At 40.4% G+C, this 20,088-nt stretch overlaps 1 protein-coding gene across 1 annotated transcript in view; it reads left to right on the top strand.

The window, feature by feature from the left end:
* Nucleotides 1-20,088, top strand: part of LOC110531254 (copine-9-like) — an 83,923-nt gene that overhangs the window by 38,461 nt on the left and 25,374 nt on the right. Inside the window, exon 7 of the mRNA XM_090185317.1 lies at nt 8,392-8,455. Within this exon, the coding sequence (XP_090041443.1) occupies nt 8,392-8,455 (64 nt within the window). The remainder of the gene's footprint in view (nt 1-8,391; nt 8,456-20,088) is intronic.

The following is a 20,088-nucleotide window of genomic DNA, read 5'->3' as shown; positions in this document are numbered from 1 at the left end:
ATAACTGATGAATACAGTATACCATTGTATGGGACACTTTATGTTTTATGGATAATATTTACATTTACAGAGTGGGTGAGCTCCATTCCTGACAGGCTGATCAGATTCAGTTTTAGCCTCAGACCTGGATCAGATTCAGTAGCAGCCTCAGAGGCTGATAAGTCAGGATTGTTTAATAGAAAAAGCTCCTTGCAGGTAGTCAGTGAAGTTTTAAGAAAGTTAAAGCTCATTTACGGGCATTTCTATACTATTTAAAAACTCTAAAATTGTATTTGGAGAACAGAAAAAACAAGCAAAACTGACTCCAGACATTATCACATTGGTTGCTGTAGCTTCATTCACCTCAGTCAATCTATAAACACATAGCCTATTAGTTATAAAATTAGCCACTACACATTTACTCACATTAACTCTACATTGGAAATTAAAAAACTATAATTTAAATTGTGCAGAGGGATCTGTTAACAGAAAAAGTATTGTAATTAAGGTCAGATTCAGCTGTTTTTATCTCAATATCAAATCATTTAAATGTTGCTAAGACTGTCTGGGAGTGGTCTGAAAACTAGCTGTTATTGGAAGAGAGGTTTGGAACTCTTTTTCTTATTGGTCTATCGACTAATTTTCTGCCTGGTGATGTCACAAGGCAGGCCAAAACTCCATCCCACCAAACAGGTTGAAATTTCAGGCAGCCTTTTCAAACAGCTCTTACACTAGAAGAGCATTATCATAAAAACATGAGTTTGCTTTACAGAACTGTTTTGGGGTTGCAGTTTAACAGCTAATTTGCTGCTATTTCTACACGTTTTGCCATGGGGTGGGTATACTTTTTTTTTTGCCGTGTTAAAGCTAATTTAATGCAATTGTACACATTTTCCTTGACTTATGTCATGTTAATATAATATCTGAGTAAGAGTGTCTAACAAAATCAATGGGGGCCCCCTGGAGGTCAGGGCTCCTGGACACATGCCCTGTGTGTCCGGTCGGTAATTCAGCCAAGATTACAACAAGTTTAGATAGCTGGCTAGACTAACTAGACTCATTTACCAATCTAAAATGTTTTTACTGATATGGGCTAATTGAGTGACTGTCAGTGAGTGACAAGAGGAAAACTACTGATGTACAACTATAGTCATCATGGTATCTCTGTGCATTCAATCTGCCATTAATAAAATCAGTGGGGTAAAAAGTACCTAGTGTCATACTTGAGTAAATGTAAAGATGCCTTAATAGAAAATGACTCGAGTAAAAGTGAAAATCACACAGTAAAATACTACTTGAGTAAAAGTATTTGGTTTCAAATATACTTAAGTATTAAAAGTAAAAGTACAACACTTTTTTTAATTTTTTTATTTAAGGATAGCCAGGGGCACACTCCAACACTCAGATTACATTTACAAACAAAGTGTGTATCTTTACTGAGTCCTCCAGATCAGAGTCAGTAGGGATGACCAGGGATGTTCTCTTGATAAGGTTGTGAATTGGACAATTTTTCTGTCCTGCTAAGTACTTTTGGGTGTCAGGAAAAATGTATGTAGTAAAAAGTACATTATTTTCTTTAGGAATGTAGTTGAGTAAAATTAAAGTTGTAAAAAAAATGTAAACAGTACATATACACCAAATAACTACTTAAGTAGTACTTTAAAGTATTTTTACTTAAGTACTTTACACCACTGGATAAAATGCAATTGTGTTCGTTGTTTGTAGATTATGCCTGTAGATTATTTGTTGTTTGTAGATTATGATTATGCCTGTAGGTTATTCTACAATATGTAGCCTAGTACTGTATGACAGAGCCATGGACTGTTATGCCAAAATTAAAGAGAGGAGGATGGCATTGGCGTTCAACTAGTCTACAAGTAGCGCAAGTCAACATTTCTTATTTTACTTGCAATATTTGCTTCTTGGACTTCACCAGACAGATGTTGTTCTCAGTTTTCTTTTATTAAAGAAACGCATTTGTAGTTCAATTTACTCTGCCACTGTGTGACGGTTGTCTTTTTGTTGTCATGGCCTTATTGTACAGTCGTGGCCAAAAGTTGAGAATGACACAAATATTAATTTCCACAAAGTTTGCTGCTTCATTGTCTTTAGCCCATGAAACTTAGCCCATGAAAAACAGCCCCAGCCTCCTCCACCAAACTTTACAGTTGGCACTATGCATTCGGGCAGATAGCGTTCTCCTGGCATCCGCTAAAACCCAGATTCCTCCGTTGGACTGCCAGATGGCGAAGCGTGATTCATCACTCCTGAGACCGTGTTTCCACTTCTCCAGAGTCCAATGGCGGCGAGCTTTACACCACTCCAGTCGATGCTTGGCATTGCGCATGGTGATCCTAGGCTTGTTTGTGGCTGCTTGGCCATGTAAACCCATTTCATTAAGCTCCCGGTGAACAGTTCTTGTGCTGACGTTGCTTCCAGAGACAGTTTGGAACTCGGTAGTGAGTTTTGCAACCGAGGACAGACCATTTTTACTCTCTACGCGCTTCAGCATTCGGCGGTCCCGTTCTGAGAGCTTTTGTGGCTTACCACTTTGCGGCTGAGCCGTTGTTGCTCCTAGACGTTTCCACTTCATAATACCAGCACTTACAGTTGACCGCGGCAGCTCTTGCAGGACAGAAATTTGACGAACTGACTTGTTGGAAAGGTGGCATCCTATGAAGATGCCATGTTGAAAGTCACTGAGCTATTCAGTGAGGTCATTCTACTGCCAATGTTTGTCAATGAAGATTGCATGGCTGTGTGCTCAATTGTATACACCTGTCAGCAATGGGCGTGGCTGAAATAGCCAAATCCACTAAATTTGAATAGTGTAGCTTGCGAGCTAGCTCATAAAACTAGCCAAGTGAGCTGTGTTTTTCCTTGCATGCGATTGGCTTTGTTCTTTGGGGCGGCACACAGCCTGGGAGACAGAACTGCCTGTCAGGCATCGTTCAGGGCTTAAATGCCCCACGACGGCATTGCGATCACATGGCTCCTTGATGATGTGGTTATCGTGCATCTGAACAAATGGATGGATTGTACTTTCGACCAAACAACTATTGTTATGTAGTGATCATGAGAAATACTGTAAATCGTGATCTCGACATAACAATGCACTTGTATTTATTTATTCATATGTCCTCTCTGGTCTTCCGTAGTAATAGGTTGTATTTATTTATTCATATGTCCTCTCTGGTCTTCCGTAGTAATAGGTTGTATTTATTTATTCATATGTCCTCTCTGGTCTTCCGTAGTAATAGGTTGTATTTATTTATTCATATGTCCTCTCTGGTCTTCCGTAGTAATAGGTTGTATTTATTTATTCATATGTCCTCTCTGGTCTTCCGTAGTAATAGGTTGTATTTATTTATTCATATGTCCTCTCTGGTCTTCCGTAGTAATAGGTTGTATTTATTTATTCATATGTCCTCTCTGGTCTTCCGTAGTAATAGGTTGTATTTATTTATTCATATGTCCTCTCTGGTCTTCCGTAGTAATAGGTTGTATTTATTTATTCATATGTCCTCTCTGGTCTTCCGTAGTAATAGGTTGTATTTATTTATTCATATGTCCTCTCTGGTCTTCCGTAGTAATAGGTTGTATTTATTTATTCATATGTCCTCTCTGGTCTTCCGTAGTAATAGGTTGTATTTATTTATTCATATGTCCTCTCTGGTCTTCCGTAGTAATAGGTTGTATTTATTTATTCATATGTCCTCTCTGGTCTTCCGTAGTAATAGGTTGTATTTATTTATTCATATGTCCTCTCTGGTCTTCCGTAGTAATAGGTTGTATTTATTTATTCATATGTCCTCTCTGGTCTTCCGTAGTAATAGGTTGTATTTATTTATTCATATGTCCTCTCTGGTCTTCCGTAGTAATAGGTTGTATTTATTTATTCATATGTCCTCTCTGGTCTTCCGTAGTAATAGGTTGTATTTATTTATTCATATGTCCTTTCTGGTCTTCCGTAGTAATAGGTTGTATTTATTTATTCATATGTCCTCTCTGGTCTTCCGTAATAATAGGTTGCCTACCTGTTGCTACTCTTGCCATTCCATTTGCCTTCAGACTGGGGATGGGAGTGACAGGGAGGAGGTTATGTTTCTGAAGGACATTCTCTCCCAGGTCTAATCACATTGAGACGTGGTGGGCCTTTAGCTAACAGGATTTCTGCCCCGGGGCTCTGTTGTCTGCTATGACATAGTTAGACGATGTGTCCTGTTTTCTGCTGCTGCTGCTGCTGCTATGATTTCCGTTACCAAGGAAACTTACGGTCATTTGTTATTTCCTCCTCATATCCAGATACCATCAGGATGGTGGAGACAGAACGCTCTGTTTTTCACTAAATGTTCTATTTCCTCCACAATTTACTGCCATTACTCACCATGTGTTATACAGTGCCTTCAGAAATGATGTATACCTCTTGACTTATTCTACATTTTGTTTTGTTACAGAGTTCTAAATGGATTAAATAGATGTTTTTGCTCACCCATCTACACACAAATGTTTACAAATACATTGAAAATTAAATACAGAAATATATTTTTTGCACACCTGGATTGTACAATATTTTCCCATTATTATTTTTTTAAATTCTTCAAACTCTGTCATGTTGATTGTTATTCATTGCTAGTCTTGCCATAGATTTTCAAGCGGATTTAAGTCAAACTGTAACTAGGCCACTCAGGAACATTCAATATCATCTTGGTAAGCAACCCCAGTATAGATTTGGCCTTGTGTTTTTAGGTTATTGTCCTGCTGAAAGGAACATTTTGTCTCCCAGTGTCTTTTGGAAAGCAGACTGAACCAGGCTTCCTCTAAGATTTTGCTTGTGGTGTGTATTTGTGGATGCCTATGATTCCTGGGAAGCCAGGCTTCCCCAAAATATGTTCCAAAAAATGAAAAATACATAATTTCATTACTCTCTCTGTGTTTTATAATTTTCCTGCAATTCGCAAGAGGTTGAATGTAGCTCACCAGAGAGCGAAACAGCGCCCCTCAGGGCTAGATGAGTTACACATATAGAAACTATCTGATGCTGTCTGGTCAAAAAGAGTATGACATTGTTGCCGCCCGTCTTATTGAATGCAAGGGAAGCCAGCCAGCGAGCATTTGGCCTCCCTTGATACATTTTTAAAATTAAATAATAGCCAATCTGCGTTGAGCTGAACTGTGATTATTTTAGCCAGGTAGCCTATTACAGCAAAAACATAGATCGTTTCGTCAACATGAAGGGGAGTAGGATGGCATTGGCGTTTCCCTACAAGTAGGGTGAGTCAATATGTTTTCTATAGTACCTGCACGAACGCACACACACACAGAGACACACACACACACACACACAAAGACACACACAGACAGACACAGTGAAATCATAACCATGGACAGCCAAATCATATTTAGCTTACGTTGGTTGGACTAAATTGTTTTTGGTGTCTTAGTTGTCGCTGAATTAGACTAAGCAGAGGTGATTTGATGATGTTGAAATGGTGTTGAAATAGTGGAGGCAGAGCCTGTTGTCTTTGTGACTTGTGGTAACTCTCCCTGGGTCTAAATCATAGTTGATAATTAGTCCAAAAAATCAAAACGTTAACTTGCTTGACCATGCTGTAGGTCATGTAACTGTTTGTTACATGCAATATGCTTTGTGGACTTCACTGGACAGAGGTTGCTCTCTGGTTTAGGCCTATATATCACGGTCGCAAGGCATATGAACTAACAGGTTATAGAGCAAACAATGCAATTATCACATAGGTTGTAATATGGCTTTTTTTTCTGGCTTGACTTCCCCACTGATAATACCCACACATCGCTGCTGCTATGTTTATAGCTATATTCCATTTCATTTTGTCCTAAAAAAAAATCCCTCATCCTTGCCAATGACAAGCATACCCATACATGATGCAGCCACCACCATGCTTGAAAACAATCAGTAATGTGTTGGATTTGCCCCAAACATAACACTTTGTATTCAGGACAAGAAGTTAATTTCTTTGCCACATTTTTTGCAGTATTCCTTTAAGTGCCTTGTTGCAAACAGGATGCATGTTTTTGAATATTTTAAATCTATGCTTGAGATTCACTACTCAATTGAGGAACCTTACAGATAATTGCATCTGTGGGGTACAAAGATGGGGTAGTCATTTTAAAATCATATTAACCACTGTTGTTGAACACGGAACGAGTCCATGCAACTTATTATGCGATTTGTCAAGCACATTGTTGCTGTTGAACTTATTTATGCTTGCCATAATAAAGGGGTTGAATACTTATTGACTCAAGATATTTCAGCTTTATATTTGTTATTCATAAAAAGAAAGTACTAACAAAATTCTAATTTGACATTTTGGGGTATTGAGTGTAGATCAGTGACACAAAATTTCAATTTTATACATTTGAAATTCAGGCTGTAACACAACAACGTTTGGAAAAATGAAAAAGAGGTGTGAATACTTTCTGAAGGCACTGTATAACACCTCATAGTTAAAACAGAGGTTTGTAATTATAATGAGGGGTGTCCATTGTCGGTCAGAATTGCAGACTGGAATAGTATTGCACTGTGTCACTTCTTTAACTCAGTGAGGACTCTCTGAGATTGTACATGGTTAGATTAGACAGAGATGTGGTGAGAGGATGAGCTGCACCAGGGGAGAGTCTCAATAGCATTTCCTTAATTCCTCTCATCCTTCTCAAAATCCATTTGATGAGAAAGTCAGAGGTCCCTACTAATGACTGGAGGAGAGGAGTGGAAAGCTGTGGAGTGAGATGCAGCTAGCCCAGAGTGACCCAGGTTTATTCAGCAGTCCACCTCCACTGCACAGTAATTGACCAGCTTGCAGGGTTGACCTTGCAAGCCCCTAACTGTCGCATAGCCTCTCGCTTATCTTCTCTCACACGCTTTCACGCTTCATCCCATTCTTACACTTCTCTCCTCTCATCTGCTCTGGCTTTCATTATCCTCGCTCTCATTCACTTGGTGAATCCACTAGGTTGAATGGAAGTAAAAAACAAAGCATTAACCTTGATGTGATGGCAACTTCATTAAAGCAGAACAAAAAAGAAAATACAGCTGTGTGAATGTGCTATGCAGTATGGGTCGAATGCAGTCAGACTTTTCATCCCAGCGTATGGAATTAAAGTCTGAAGGAGTTCCTTCTAAACTCCCCTGTGGTATTTATGCTCCATACTGTCAACAAACAGTTTCGTTTAATAAGACCACGAGTCGGGCTTTTATCGCTCAATCTAATTCGTACTGATTGATAAAAAAGATCATCCATAGGCACTTTTGATAGACTTAAAACAGCTGCAAATGATTGAGATATTAAACTGTCACCAACAAAAACTTAAACAATTGGCCTATAGAAAATGGCATTCATTTTCACATGCAAATAGCACAGTATAGTGCTCAAAGCATGCCATTCCATGAGAGCAGCATTTATTTTCCAACTCAACCTATGAGCCCAATCAATGCTCTGTGACCACAAAATGATAAACAACAGCGTAGGCTAATAAGTTTTTCGTTTTTGGGTTATGCTCAGGTAAAACAATTTGGCTAATCTATGCTGAACGAAAATATAAACACCATGTCAAGTGTTAGTCCTATGTTTCATGACCTGAAATAAAATGCCCCAGACCTGCTGTTTTCGACTCTCTCTCTCTCTACCGCACTTGCTGTCTCGAATTCTGAATTCTCAGCTATGAAAAGCCAACTGACATTTACTGCTGAGGTGCTCACCTTTTGCACCCTCTACAACCACTGTGATTATTATTATTTGACCCTGCTGGTCATCTATGAACACCTTTTGCCACTGTTATAATCTCCACCCGACACAGCCAGAAGAGGACTGGCCACCCATCAGCGTGTTCTAGTTCTCGCCAATATCCAGCAACTTCGCACAGCCATTGGAGAGGAGTGGGACAACATTCCACAGGCCACAATCAACAGCCTGATCATCTCTTTGCAAAGGGGATGTGCCTATTCTTGAAGACCGAGGGTTATTAAATGCATTGGGAATGAGTGAAAATCTGCCAGACTTTTATTTTATTTTATGTAAAGATATAGCCTAAACATATTATTATCTGTAGCAGAAGGCAATGGGTTAGAATAAGCCTACCATAGCCTACCATAACCAACCCATAAAATACAATGAAAAATCCATTTATGGCCGGCTATGTAAACTCTAACATTGATTTACCTGCAGTTGATGTTGTTCAAATGATAATATAAATGTTTGTCTTCTTCTAATGCCACTTAGGGGGTAGTAATCTAAAAATAACGGAAAGGTATGCCTGTGACTATACGACTATGTATGGTAATGTCATTCATATTTAAACATCTCTTTCTGTCTCTCTCTCTCTCTGTTTCCATCACTCTCTCTCTCCCTCTCCTTCTCTTTCTCTCTTTTACAGTGGGATTCCTGGGAAGAAGTTAGGGGCCATTATCTTCACGGCGGAGGAGCTCAGTAACTGTAGGGTCAGTATCTGACATGTCACCTATTCCCCTCTGAGCCGGAGGACACGAGTCAGCCAATGTTTCAGCCATTGTTGTGGAGAAGCGTGCCAGTAAACCCCACCTCAAGAAGCATTATATGGATCCATAATGTCTAAGATACTTCTTCTGTATCTCTTTGCCATTCACATACTGTAGTTGACTTTCAGGAGGGTGGCAAACTCTTTTTTTATTTTTTATTATTATTTTTTATCCCGTCTATTTATATTTTCTATATTTTCAAAATTGGCTCGCTGTTCCCTCTTCTGTTAAATGTTTCACTTCGTCATTTGAACATTTTCCTTTGTAGTGCTCCCCTCGACACACACACACACACACACACACACACACACGCAACTATCCCCAACTCCCCTGTCTAAACCCTCCAGTATTAATAAGATTCCTTAATTCCTAACTCTGAGCATCTCATCCATTTGGTGACAAGTTTTAGATTTTTATTAGTATACCCATTAGCTGACACCAATAGCGAAAGCTAACCCTACATGCTAACCACCCATTAGCTGACACCAATAGCGAAAGCTAACCCTACAAGCTAACCACCCATTAGCTGACACCAATAGCGAAAGCTAACCTTACATGCGTCCGACACATAATGAAAAATACGTTACAGACAAAATACTTCACAATGAATTCACATACATTTAAAAACATTAATGTGTGTGTGTCATCAGTTACACATACAGTACCAGTCATTCAAGGGTTTTTCTTTATTTTTACTATTTTCTACATTATAGAATAATAGTGGACATCAAAACTATGAAGACATCAAAACTATGAAATAACACCTATGGAATAATGTCGTAACCAAAAAGGTGTTAAACAAATCAAAACATATTTTATATTTGAGATTCTTCAAAGTAGCCACCCATTGCCTTGATGACAGCTTTGCATACTCTTGGCATTCTCTCAACCAGCTTCATGAGGTAGTCACCTGGAATGCATTTCAATGAACAGTTAAAAGTTCATTTGTGGAATTTCCTTAATGTGTTTGAGCCAATCAGTTGTGTTGTAACAAGGTATGGGTGGTATACGAAGAAAGCCCTATTTGGTAAAAGACCAAGTCCATATTATTGCAAGAACAACGCAAATAAGCAAAGAGAAATGACAGTCCATCATTACCTTAACTTCTTGACGCACCCATCCCGTTAGCGGGATCATTTTCATCAACATCCGCTGAATTGCACAGCGCCAAATTAAAATTAAATTACTAAAAATATTTAATTTTCACGAAATCACAAGTGCAATATAGCAAAACACAGCTTAGCTTGTTGTTAATCCACCTGGCGTGTCAGATTTCAATAAAGCTTTTCGGCATAACAAGCGTTTATGTAAGAACATCTCTCTCAGTAAACAAAATATTACAAACCGCTAGCAGCCAAGTAGATTGGTCACGAAAGTCAGAAAAGCAATAAATTAAATCGCTTACCTTTGATGATCTTCGGATGTTTGCACTCACGAGACTCCCAGTTACACAATAAATGTTCCTTTTGTTCCATAAAGATTATTTTTATATCCAAAATACCTCCATTTGTTTGGCACGTTATGTTCAGAAATCCACAGGCTCGAGCTGTCACGACATCGCAGACACAAATTCCAAATAGTATCCGTAAAGTGCGTAGAAAGATGTCAAATGTTTTTTATAATCAATCCTCAGGTTGTTTTTACAATATATAATCCTTAATATGTCAACCGGAATGTAGCTTCTTCCATAGGCGAGAGAGAGAAAATGGCTGTTGCGCATGAAAAACTCTGCTGGCACCAGTTAGGAGTTAGGACGCGATGGGTTCTTTCTCGCTCATTTTTCAAAATAAAAGCCTGAAACTATGTCTAAACACTGTTCACAGCTTGAGGAAGCCATAGGAAAAGGAATCTGGTTGATATCCCTTTAAATGGAGGCAAGGCATCCAATGGAACAGAGAGCTTTCAGGAAAAACAGCACTTCCTTGTTGGATTTTCCTCAGGTTTTTACGTTTTTTAGCCAAAAAAACGAAAATACTGACCCCTACACTTAAGAAGTTTTCAGACATGAAGGTCAGTCAATCTGGAAAATTTCAAGAACTTTGAAAGTTTCTTCAAGTGCAGTCGCAAAAAAAACATCAAGCGCTATAATGAAACTGGCTCTCATGAGAACCGCCACAGGAAAGGAAGACCCAGAGTTACCTCTGCTGCAGAGGTTAAGTTCATTAGAGTTAACTGCTACTCAGATTGCAGCCCAAATAAATGCTTCACAGAGTTCAAGTAACAGACACATTTCAACATCAACTGCTCAGAAGAGACTGCGTGAATCAGGCTTTCATGGTCTAATTGCTGCAAAGAAACCACTCCTAAAGGACACCAATAAGAAGAGACTTGCTTGGGCCAAGAAACATGAGCAATGGACATTAGACCATTGGAAATGTATCCTTTTGGTTTGATGAATCCTGTCCAAATTTGAGATTTTTGGTTCCAACTGCCGTGTCTTGGTGAGACGCAGAGTAGGTGAATGGAGAATCTCTGCATGTGTGGTTCCCACTGTGAAGCATGGAGGAGGAGGTGTGAATGTGTGGGTTTTTTGCTGGTCACACTCAGTAATTTATTTAGAATTCAAGGTCACTTAACCAGCATGGCTACCACAGCATTCTGCAGCGATACGCCATCCCATCTGGTTTGAGCATAGTGGAACTGTCATTTGTTTTTAAACAGGACAATGACCCAAAACACACCTCCAGGATGTATAAGAGCTATTTGACCAAGGAGAGTGATGGAGTGCTGAGAGAATGTGCAAAGCTGTCAAGGCAAAGAGTGGCTACTTTGAAGAATCTAAAATCTAAAATATATTTTGATTTAACACTTTTTTTTGATACTACATGATTCCATATGTGTTATTTCATAGTTTTAATGTCTTCACTATTATTCTACAATGTAGAAAATGGTACAAAATAAAAAAAAAACTTGAATGAGTAAGTGTGTCCAAACTTTTGACTGGTACTGTACATGTCAGTACATACACACAACAAGTAGGTCACATGGAGAAGAGGCGGTGTGCCATGAGGTGTCGCTTCTTCTTTGTTTTTTAAAACCAGGTTTGCTGTTCACTTGAGCAATATGAGATGGAAGGGAGTTCCATGCAATAATGGCTCTGTATAATACTGTACGTTTCCTTGAATTTGTTCTGGACCTGGGGACTGTGGGGAAAAAACCCTCTGTTGCCATGTCTGGTGGGGTAATTGTGTGTTTCAGTGCTGTGTGTAATTTGGCTATGAAAACAATTTGGAATTTCCTATACATTGTTGCTTATAAAAACAAGAATTGATGCAGTCAGTCTTTCCTCAACTCTTAGCCAAGAGAGTCTCTCAACAATGTATAGGAAATGCATAATATTGATATTAGCCCTCTGATTACAATGAAGAGCAAGACGTGCCGCTCTGTTCTGGGCCAGCTGCATCTTAACTAGGTATTGTTTTGCAGTACCTGACCATATCACTGGACAATAATCAAGATAAGATACAATTATAGCCTGCAAGACTTGCTTTGTGGAGTGTGGTGTCAAAAAAGCAAAGCATCTCTTTATCGCGGACAGCACTCTCCCTATCTTTACAACCATTGAATCAATATATATAAATATATAAATAAAGGTTTTAAATATATATATATATACAGTGCCTTGCGAAAGTATTCGGCCCCCTTGAACTTTGCGACCTTTTGCCACATTTCAGGCTTCAAACATAAATATATAAAACTGTATTTTTTTGTGAAGAATCAACAACAAGTTGGACACAATCATGAAGTGGAACGACATTTATTGGATATTTCAAACTTTTTTAACAAATCAAAAACTGAAAAATTGGGCGTGCAAAATTATTCAGCCCCCTTAAGTTAATACTTTGTAGCGCCACCTTTTGCTGCGATTACAGCTGTAAGTCGCTTGGGGTATGTCTCTATCAGTTTTGCACATTGAGAGACTGAATTTTTTTCCCATTCCTCCTTGCAAAACAGCACGAGCTCAGTGAGATTGGATGGAGAGCATTTGTGAACAGCAGTTTTCAGTTCTTTCCACAGATTCTCGATTGGATTCAGGTCTGGACTTTGACTTGGCCATTCTAACACCTGGATATGTTTATTTTTGAACCATTCCATTGTAGATTTTGCTTTATGTTTTGGATCATTGTCTTGTTGGAAGACAAATCTCCGTCCCAGTCTCAGGTCTTTTGCAGACTCCATCAGGTTTTCTTCCAGAATGGTCCTGTATTTGGCTCCATCCATCTTCCCATCAATTTTAACCATCTTCCCTGTCCCTGCTGAAGAAAAGCAGGCCCAAACCATGATGCTGCCACCACCATGTTTGACAGTGGGGATGGTGTGTTCAGAGTGATGAGCTGTGTTGCTTTTACGCCAAACATAACGTTTTGCATTGTTGCCAAAAAGTTCAATTTTGGTTTCATCTGACCAGAGCACCTTCTTCCACATGTTTGGTGTGTCTCCAAGGTGGCTTGTGGCAAACTTTAAACAACACTTTTTATGGATATCTTTAAGAAATGGCTTTCTTCTTGCCACTCTTCCATAAAGGCCAGATTTGTGCAATATACGACTGATTGTTGTCCTATGGACAGAGTCTCCCACCTCAGCTGTAGATCTCTGCAGTTCATCCAGAGTGATCATGGGCCTCTTGGCTGCATCTCTGATCAGTCTTCTCCTTGTATGAGCTGAAAGTTTAGAGGGACGGCCAGGTCTTGGTAGATTTGCAGTGGTCTGATACTCCTTCCATTTCAATATTATCGCTTGCACAGTGCTCTTTGGGATGTTTAAAGCTTGGGAAATCTTTTTGTATCCAAATCCGGCTTTAAACTTCTTCACAACAGTATCTCGGACCTGCCTGGTGTGTTCCTTGTTCTTCATGATGCTCTGTGCGCTTTTAACGGACCTCTGAGACTATCACAGTGCAGGTGCATTTATACGGAGACTTGATTACACACAGGTGGATTGTATTTATCATCATTAGTCATTTAGGTCAACATTGGATCATTCAGAGATCCTCACTGAACTTCTGGAGAGAGTTTGCTGCACTGAAAGTAAAGGGGCTGAATAATTTTGCACGCCCAATTTTTCAGTTTTTGATTTGTTAAAAAAGTTTGAAATATCCAATAAATGTCGTTCCACTTCATGATTGTGTCCCACTTGTTGTTGATTCTTCAAAAAAAATACAGTTTTATATCTTTATGTTTGAAGCCTGAAATGTGGCAAAAGGTCGCAAAGTTCAAGGGGGCCGAATACTTTCGCAAGGCACTGTATATATATTGACCATGACAGCTTACAATATAAGGTAACACCAAGTAATTTAGTCTCCTCAACTTGCTCAAGAGCCATACCATTCACAGATTCAGCTGAGGTCTAGGACTTAGGGAATGATTTGTACCAAATACAAATCTCTTCGTTTTTGAGACGTTCAGGACCCAGTTTATTACCGGACACTCATTCCAAAACTGACTCCGACTCCTTCTTACGGGTTTCAGTGACTTCATTATCTGTGGTTGCTGACCTGTATAGTGTTGAATCATTAGCATACATGGACACACAGGTTTTGTTTAATGCCAGTGGCAGGTCATTGGTAAAAATATAAAAGAGTAGAGGGCCTAGAGAGCTGCCCTGCGGTACACCAGACTTTAAAAGTTTAACATTAGAGAAGTTTCCATTAAAGAAAACCCTACATGTTCTATTAGATAATAGCCATATCGTGGATTCACGGCTGAAGTTGAAATCCACTTAAGGTTTTTCAACAATAAGTTATGGTCAATAATATCAAGATTTGCACTGAAATCTAACAGTACAATCTTCTTAGTATACATTTATTTTAACCAATCATCAGTCATTTGTGTCAATGCAGTACATGTTGAGTGCCCTTCTATAAGCATGCTGAAAGTCTGTTCATTTGTTTACAGAGAAATAGCATTGTATTTGGTCAAACACAATTTTTCCCAACAGTTTACTAAGAGCGAGCAGCAAGCTGATAGGTCGGCTGTTAGAACCAGTAAAGGCTGCTTTACAATTCTTGGGTTGCGGAATGACTTTGGCTTCCCTCCAGACCTGAGGACTAACGCATTGCTCTTAGATTTAAAGATATGACAGATAGGAGTGGCCATAGTCAGCTACCATCCTCAGTAGATTTCCATCTAAGTTGTCAATGCCAGGAGGTTTGTCATTATCGATCGATAACAATAATCGACTCACTGCTCATTGTTGGTATTTCCTGCCTACGTTTGACCTTGGCTTCATAATACAGCTTCTTCTTGTTTTTGTTGAGTTTAGTCATATAATTTCAACATTTGCAGTAAGTCAGCCAGTCAGAGGTGCAGCCAGACTTATTATCAGACAGACAGACAGACAGACAGACAGACAGACAGACAGACAGACAGACAGACAGACAGACAGTTTAGAAATGTAGAGGAGCGTGGGCGGAGCTCACTACTCTGTCAGTGAGAAACTGGCTGCTAAGGGATTTCCCATGATGCCCTCTCTTGCTGTCAGACCCCTCTGCCTCTGCTCATTACGGTGGCTCCACACGTCATGCTTCAGTCCCGTTGCATCTCCCCAGGGACCTGTCCTACTCCCCAAAACAGAGCAGTGTACCGATCAACGCATGCACCACCACCGACAGACCATAAACAGCCATACATATTGATGAGCCTCAAGCTAAATAAATAGTCTCCGTGCAATGTGATTAATTCTGTACACTCTTAGAAGAAAAGGTTGCTTATAGAAACAAATAAGGGTTCCATCTCTTGTTTCATAAATGGAACCCCTAAAGATTCTATGTAGATCCCTTTTATACCTAGGGGTTGTTCTTGACTGAACATGAATGGTTGCATATAGAACCCTGCATGGTGCCATTTATGAATTGTGGCTACTACTATTAAATAGTAATACTTTGAGCTAAGAACATAATTGAATAAACAATTGAATAAAGGACAAAATAATACCAGCATCATTTTTAGAATGTATTATTATATTATGCAAACATACAGTAGTTTAGAAATATGAACTGGTGGCCAGGGAGGCATCTCTTTGTTTGAATGATAACCTACGTCAACACTGGCTTACTTCTTTACAATACAATATACTGCCCATTAGTTACAGTGAACAACAAAATTGTGTCTTCTGCTCTCAACCCCTCCTGACAGCAGACCTCACACAAACAGTTGGATTCGAACTTGCCACCTTTTGGCCATAGGTCCAACTCCTGCTACAGGTCCAACTCCTGCTACAGGTCCAACTGCTAAGCTGTTGGACTACCTGCTTGACTGGTTCCAGATAATGAGAAAAAAGAAGCGATAGATAGCATGAGTTAATCTGCCAAAATGAAGACAAAATGCTATGCAGACATTTAATTATTATGTTTAGAAGAACAACTTACATGTAGTCGTTGTCAGCAGCAGCCAAAAGAAATCCTCTGATAGTTACTATAGATGGTGTGTTAAAAGTCATGTAATGATTAACTAGGTTATTGGATCAGACTTATTATAGGTTATTTATCATGTCATATATATACAAACCTCCTCTCAGTCTTCAAATGGCTTCATGAAACAGGCTAGTCCCCTCACCTGACTCCACAGTGAAATATTGAAATAAAAGGAAAAGTTAGCTAATTTCAAATGTCAGGCTGGGTCTGTAACTCTATCTGTCATATCACATCATAAAACAATATATATTTGAAAGAGTTAGCTGGCTAGCTTGTAAAGTGGAAAATTAAAGTAGCCTTTTCTGTTTAGCTATGTAAGTTATTCTAATAATGTTTAAACTTTATTTATCTTGCCTTTAGTTTATCATATTATTTTGGCTTCGTGTATTTGAATAAAATAATACACTTTGCTGACCTTAAAGTGGAGATGACAGCATTTTAGCAACATGAAATCTTATTCAAATCTGTTCATAAATGCTTATGCTTAACACCCCGGCAGTCCTACAATCTAAGCTAGATGCCCTCAATCTCACTCAAATCATCAAGGAACCCACCAGGTACAACCCTAACTCTGTAAACAAGGGCACCCTCATTGACGTCATCCTGACCAACTGGCCCTCCAAATACACCTCCGCTGTCTACAACCAGGATCTCAGCGATCACTGCCTCATTGCCTGTATCCGCTACGGAGCCGCAGTCAAACGACCACCCCTCATCACTGTCAAACGCTCCCTAAAACACTTCTGTGAGCAGGCCTTTCTAATCGACCTGGCCCGGGTATCCTGGAAGGACATTGACCTCATCCCGTCAGTTGAGGATGCCTGGTCTTTCTTTAAAAGTAACTTCCTCACCATTTTAGATAAGCATGCTCCGTTCAAAAAATGCAGAACTAAGAACAGATATAGCCCCTGGTTCACTCCAGACCTGACTGCCCTCGACCAGCACAAAAACATCCTGTGGCGGACTGCGCTAACATCGAATAGTCCCCGCGATATGCAACTGTTCAGGGAAGTCAGGAACCAATACACACAGTCAGTCAGGAAAGCTAAAGCCAACTTCTTCAGGCAGAAGTTTGCATCCTGTAGCTCCAACTCCAAAAAGTTCTGGGACACTGTGAAGTCCATGGAGAACAAGAGCACCTCCTCCCAGCTGCCCACTGCACTGAGACTAGGTAACATGGTCACCACCGATAAATCCATGATTATCGAAAACTTCAACAAGCATTTCTCAACGGCTGGCCATGCCTTCCGCCTGGCTACTCCAACCTCGGACAACAGCTCCCCCCCCCCCCGCAGCTACTCGCCCAAGCCTCTCCAGGTTCTCCTTTACCCAAATCCAGATAGCAGATGTCCTGAAAGAGCTGCAAAACCTGGACCCGTACAAATCAGCTGGGCTGGACAATCTGGACCCTCTATTCCTGAAACTATCCGCCGCCATTGTCGCAACCCCTATTACCAGCCTGTTCAACCTCTCTTTCATATCGTCTGAGATCCCCAAGGATTGGAAAGCTGCCGCAGTCATCCCCCTCTTCAAAGGGGGCGACACCCTGGACCCAAACTGTTACAGACCTATATCCATCCTGCCCTGCCTATCTAAGGTCTTCGAAAGCCAAGTCAACAAACAGGTCACTGACCATCTTGAATCCCACCGTACCTTCTCCGCTGTGCAATCTGGTTTCCGAGCCGGTCACGGGTGTACCTCAGCCACGCTCAAGGTACTAAACGATATCATAACCGCCATCGATAAAAGACAGTACTGTGCAGCCGTCTTCATAGACCTTGCCAAGGCTTTCGACTCTGTCAATCACCGTATTCTTATCGGCAGACTCAGTAGCCTCGGTTTTTCGGATGACTGCCTTGCCTGGTTCACCAATTACTTTGCAGACAGAGTTCAGTGTGTCAAATCGGAGGGCATGCTGTCCGGTCCTCTGGCAGTCTCTATGGGGGTGCCACAGGGTTCAATTCTCGGGCCGACTCTTTTCTCTGTATATATCAATGATGTTTCTCATGCTGCGGGCGATTCCCTGATCCACCTCTACGCAGACGACACCATTCTATATACTTCCGGCCCGTCCTTGGACACTGTGCTATCTAACCTCCAAACGAGCTTCAATGCCATACAGCACTCCTTCCGTGGCCTCCAACTGCTCTTAAACGCTAGTAAAACCAAATGCATGCTTTTCAACCGTTCGCTGCCTGCACCCGCACGCCTGACCAGCATCACCACCCTGGATGGTTCCGACCTTGAATATGTGGACATCTATAAGTACCTAGGTGTCTGGCTAGACTCTAAACTCTCCTTCCAGACCCATATCAAACATCCCCAATCGAAAATCAAATCAAGAGTCGGCTTTCTATTCCGCAACAAAGCCTCCTTCACTCACGCCGCCAAACTTACCCTAGTAAAACTGACTATCCTACCGATCCTCGACTTCGGCGACGTCATCTACAAAATTGCTTCCAACACTCTACTCAGCAAACTGGATGCAGTTTATCACAGTGCCATCCGTTTTGTCACCAAAGCACCTTATACCACCCACCACTGCGACTTGTATGCTCTAGTCGGCTGGCCCTCGCTACATATTCGTCGCCAGACCCACTGGCTCCAGGTCATCTACAAGTCCATGCTAGGTAAAGCTCCGCCTTATCTCAGTTCACTGGTTACGATGGCAACACCCATCCGTAGCACGCGCTCCAGCAGGTGTATCTCACTGATCATCCCTAAAGCCAACACCTCATTTGGCCGCCTTTCGTTCCAGTTCTCTGCTGCCTGTGACTGGAACGAATTGCAAAAATCGCTGAAGTTGGAGACTTTTATCTCCCTCACCAACTTCAAACATCTGCTATCCGAGCAGCTAACCGATCGCTGCAGCTGTACATAGTCTATTGGTAAATAGCCCACCCATTTTCACCTACCTCATCCCCATACTGTTTTTATTTATTTATTTTTATTTTTCTGCTCTTTTGCACACCAATCTCTACCTGTACATAACCATCTGATCATTTATCACTCCAGTGTTAATCTGCATAATTGTAATTATTTGCCTACCTTCTCATGCCTTTTGCACACAATGTATATATAGACTCCCCTTTTTTCTACTGTGTTATTGACTTGTTAATTGTTTACTCCATGTGTAACTCTGTGTTGTCTGTTCACACTGCTATGCCTTATCTTGGCCAGGTCGCAGTTGCAAATGAGAACTTGTTCTCAACTAGCCTACCTGGTTAAATAAAGGTGAAATAAAAATAAAAATAAAAAATAAACACCCCAGGATGAAATTACCCTTTTTTGTCGACATTTTCTCACAAGTGAGCACTTAGATGTGGTCATTTTCACATTTTCATTAATTCTAATAATGTTTGGGAATGACAAAGGCATTTGTGAAAATTCTATAGCAATTCAGAGTGGTAAAGCTGCTGCGCGTTTGGACAATTAATAGACACTGCCATAAAAAAAACTAATAAAAACGTATGTTTTGTCCAAGACATGGGCCAGTGCGCCATAGCCAATCAGAGCTACAATAGGCCTATGTGCACACACGGGCCTGCCCTCATTCACTTTGAACTGGACTGTGTGTTTCCAGGCAGTAGGCCCTGCCATCATTCACCTTGAACTGGACTGTGTGTTTCCAGGCAGTAGCCACAGCGCGACTTCAGATCATTACAACACATTCACCAAAAGCCACAACACCTGAATGGATTTCTGTAAATATGTAAATACCACAGGAGTCCACTTACATTTGGGAACTTCACATTCCTATTGATCAAACAATCATGAAAAGGTAGGCTCTCTCTCAGTTGCCTATGCACATCAACAACAACAAGATCAACAACTAATGTTAGCCAGAGCAAGATGAGCTAAAATCTAATGAGGGAATATTAGATAAACCCTCTCAAAATGTTTAAGCTAGTTTGCCGTCCAAATTGCACTGAAACAAAAGGGAATAGTAGGCTGCTTGTCCTTCTGCAGCTTGCCTACCAATGTATGCTTGTCCCACCCACTTTTTAACAACTGAATGGGAACTTACCTGCCAATGTATGCTTGTCCCACCCACTTTTTAACAACTGAATGGGAACTTGCCTGCCCGCCCATGCCAAATACGCAAGCCAAGGGGTGTTAAACTCAATCAACGCACAGACCATATTGAAATAACACAATGAATTTG

The sequence above is a fragment of the Oncorhynchus mykiss genome, chromosome 9, assembly GCF_057628025.1.
Source record: "Oncorhynchus mykiss isolate SJ-2025 chromosome 9, ASM5762802v1, whole genome shotgun sequence".
NCBI classification, from domain to species: domain Eukaryota; kingdom Metazoa; phylum Chordata; class Actinopteri; order Salmoniformes; family Salmonidae; genus Oncorhynchus; species Oncorhynchus mykiss.
This window is presented reverse-complemented; position numbering and strand designations above follow the sequence as displayed.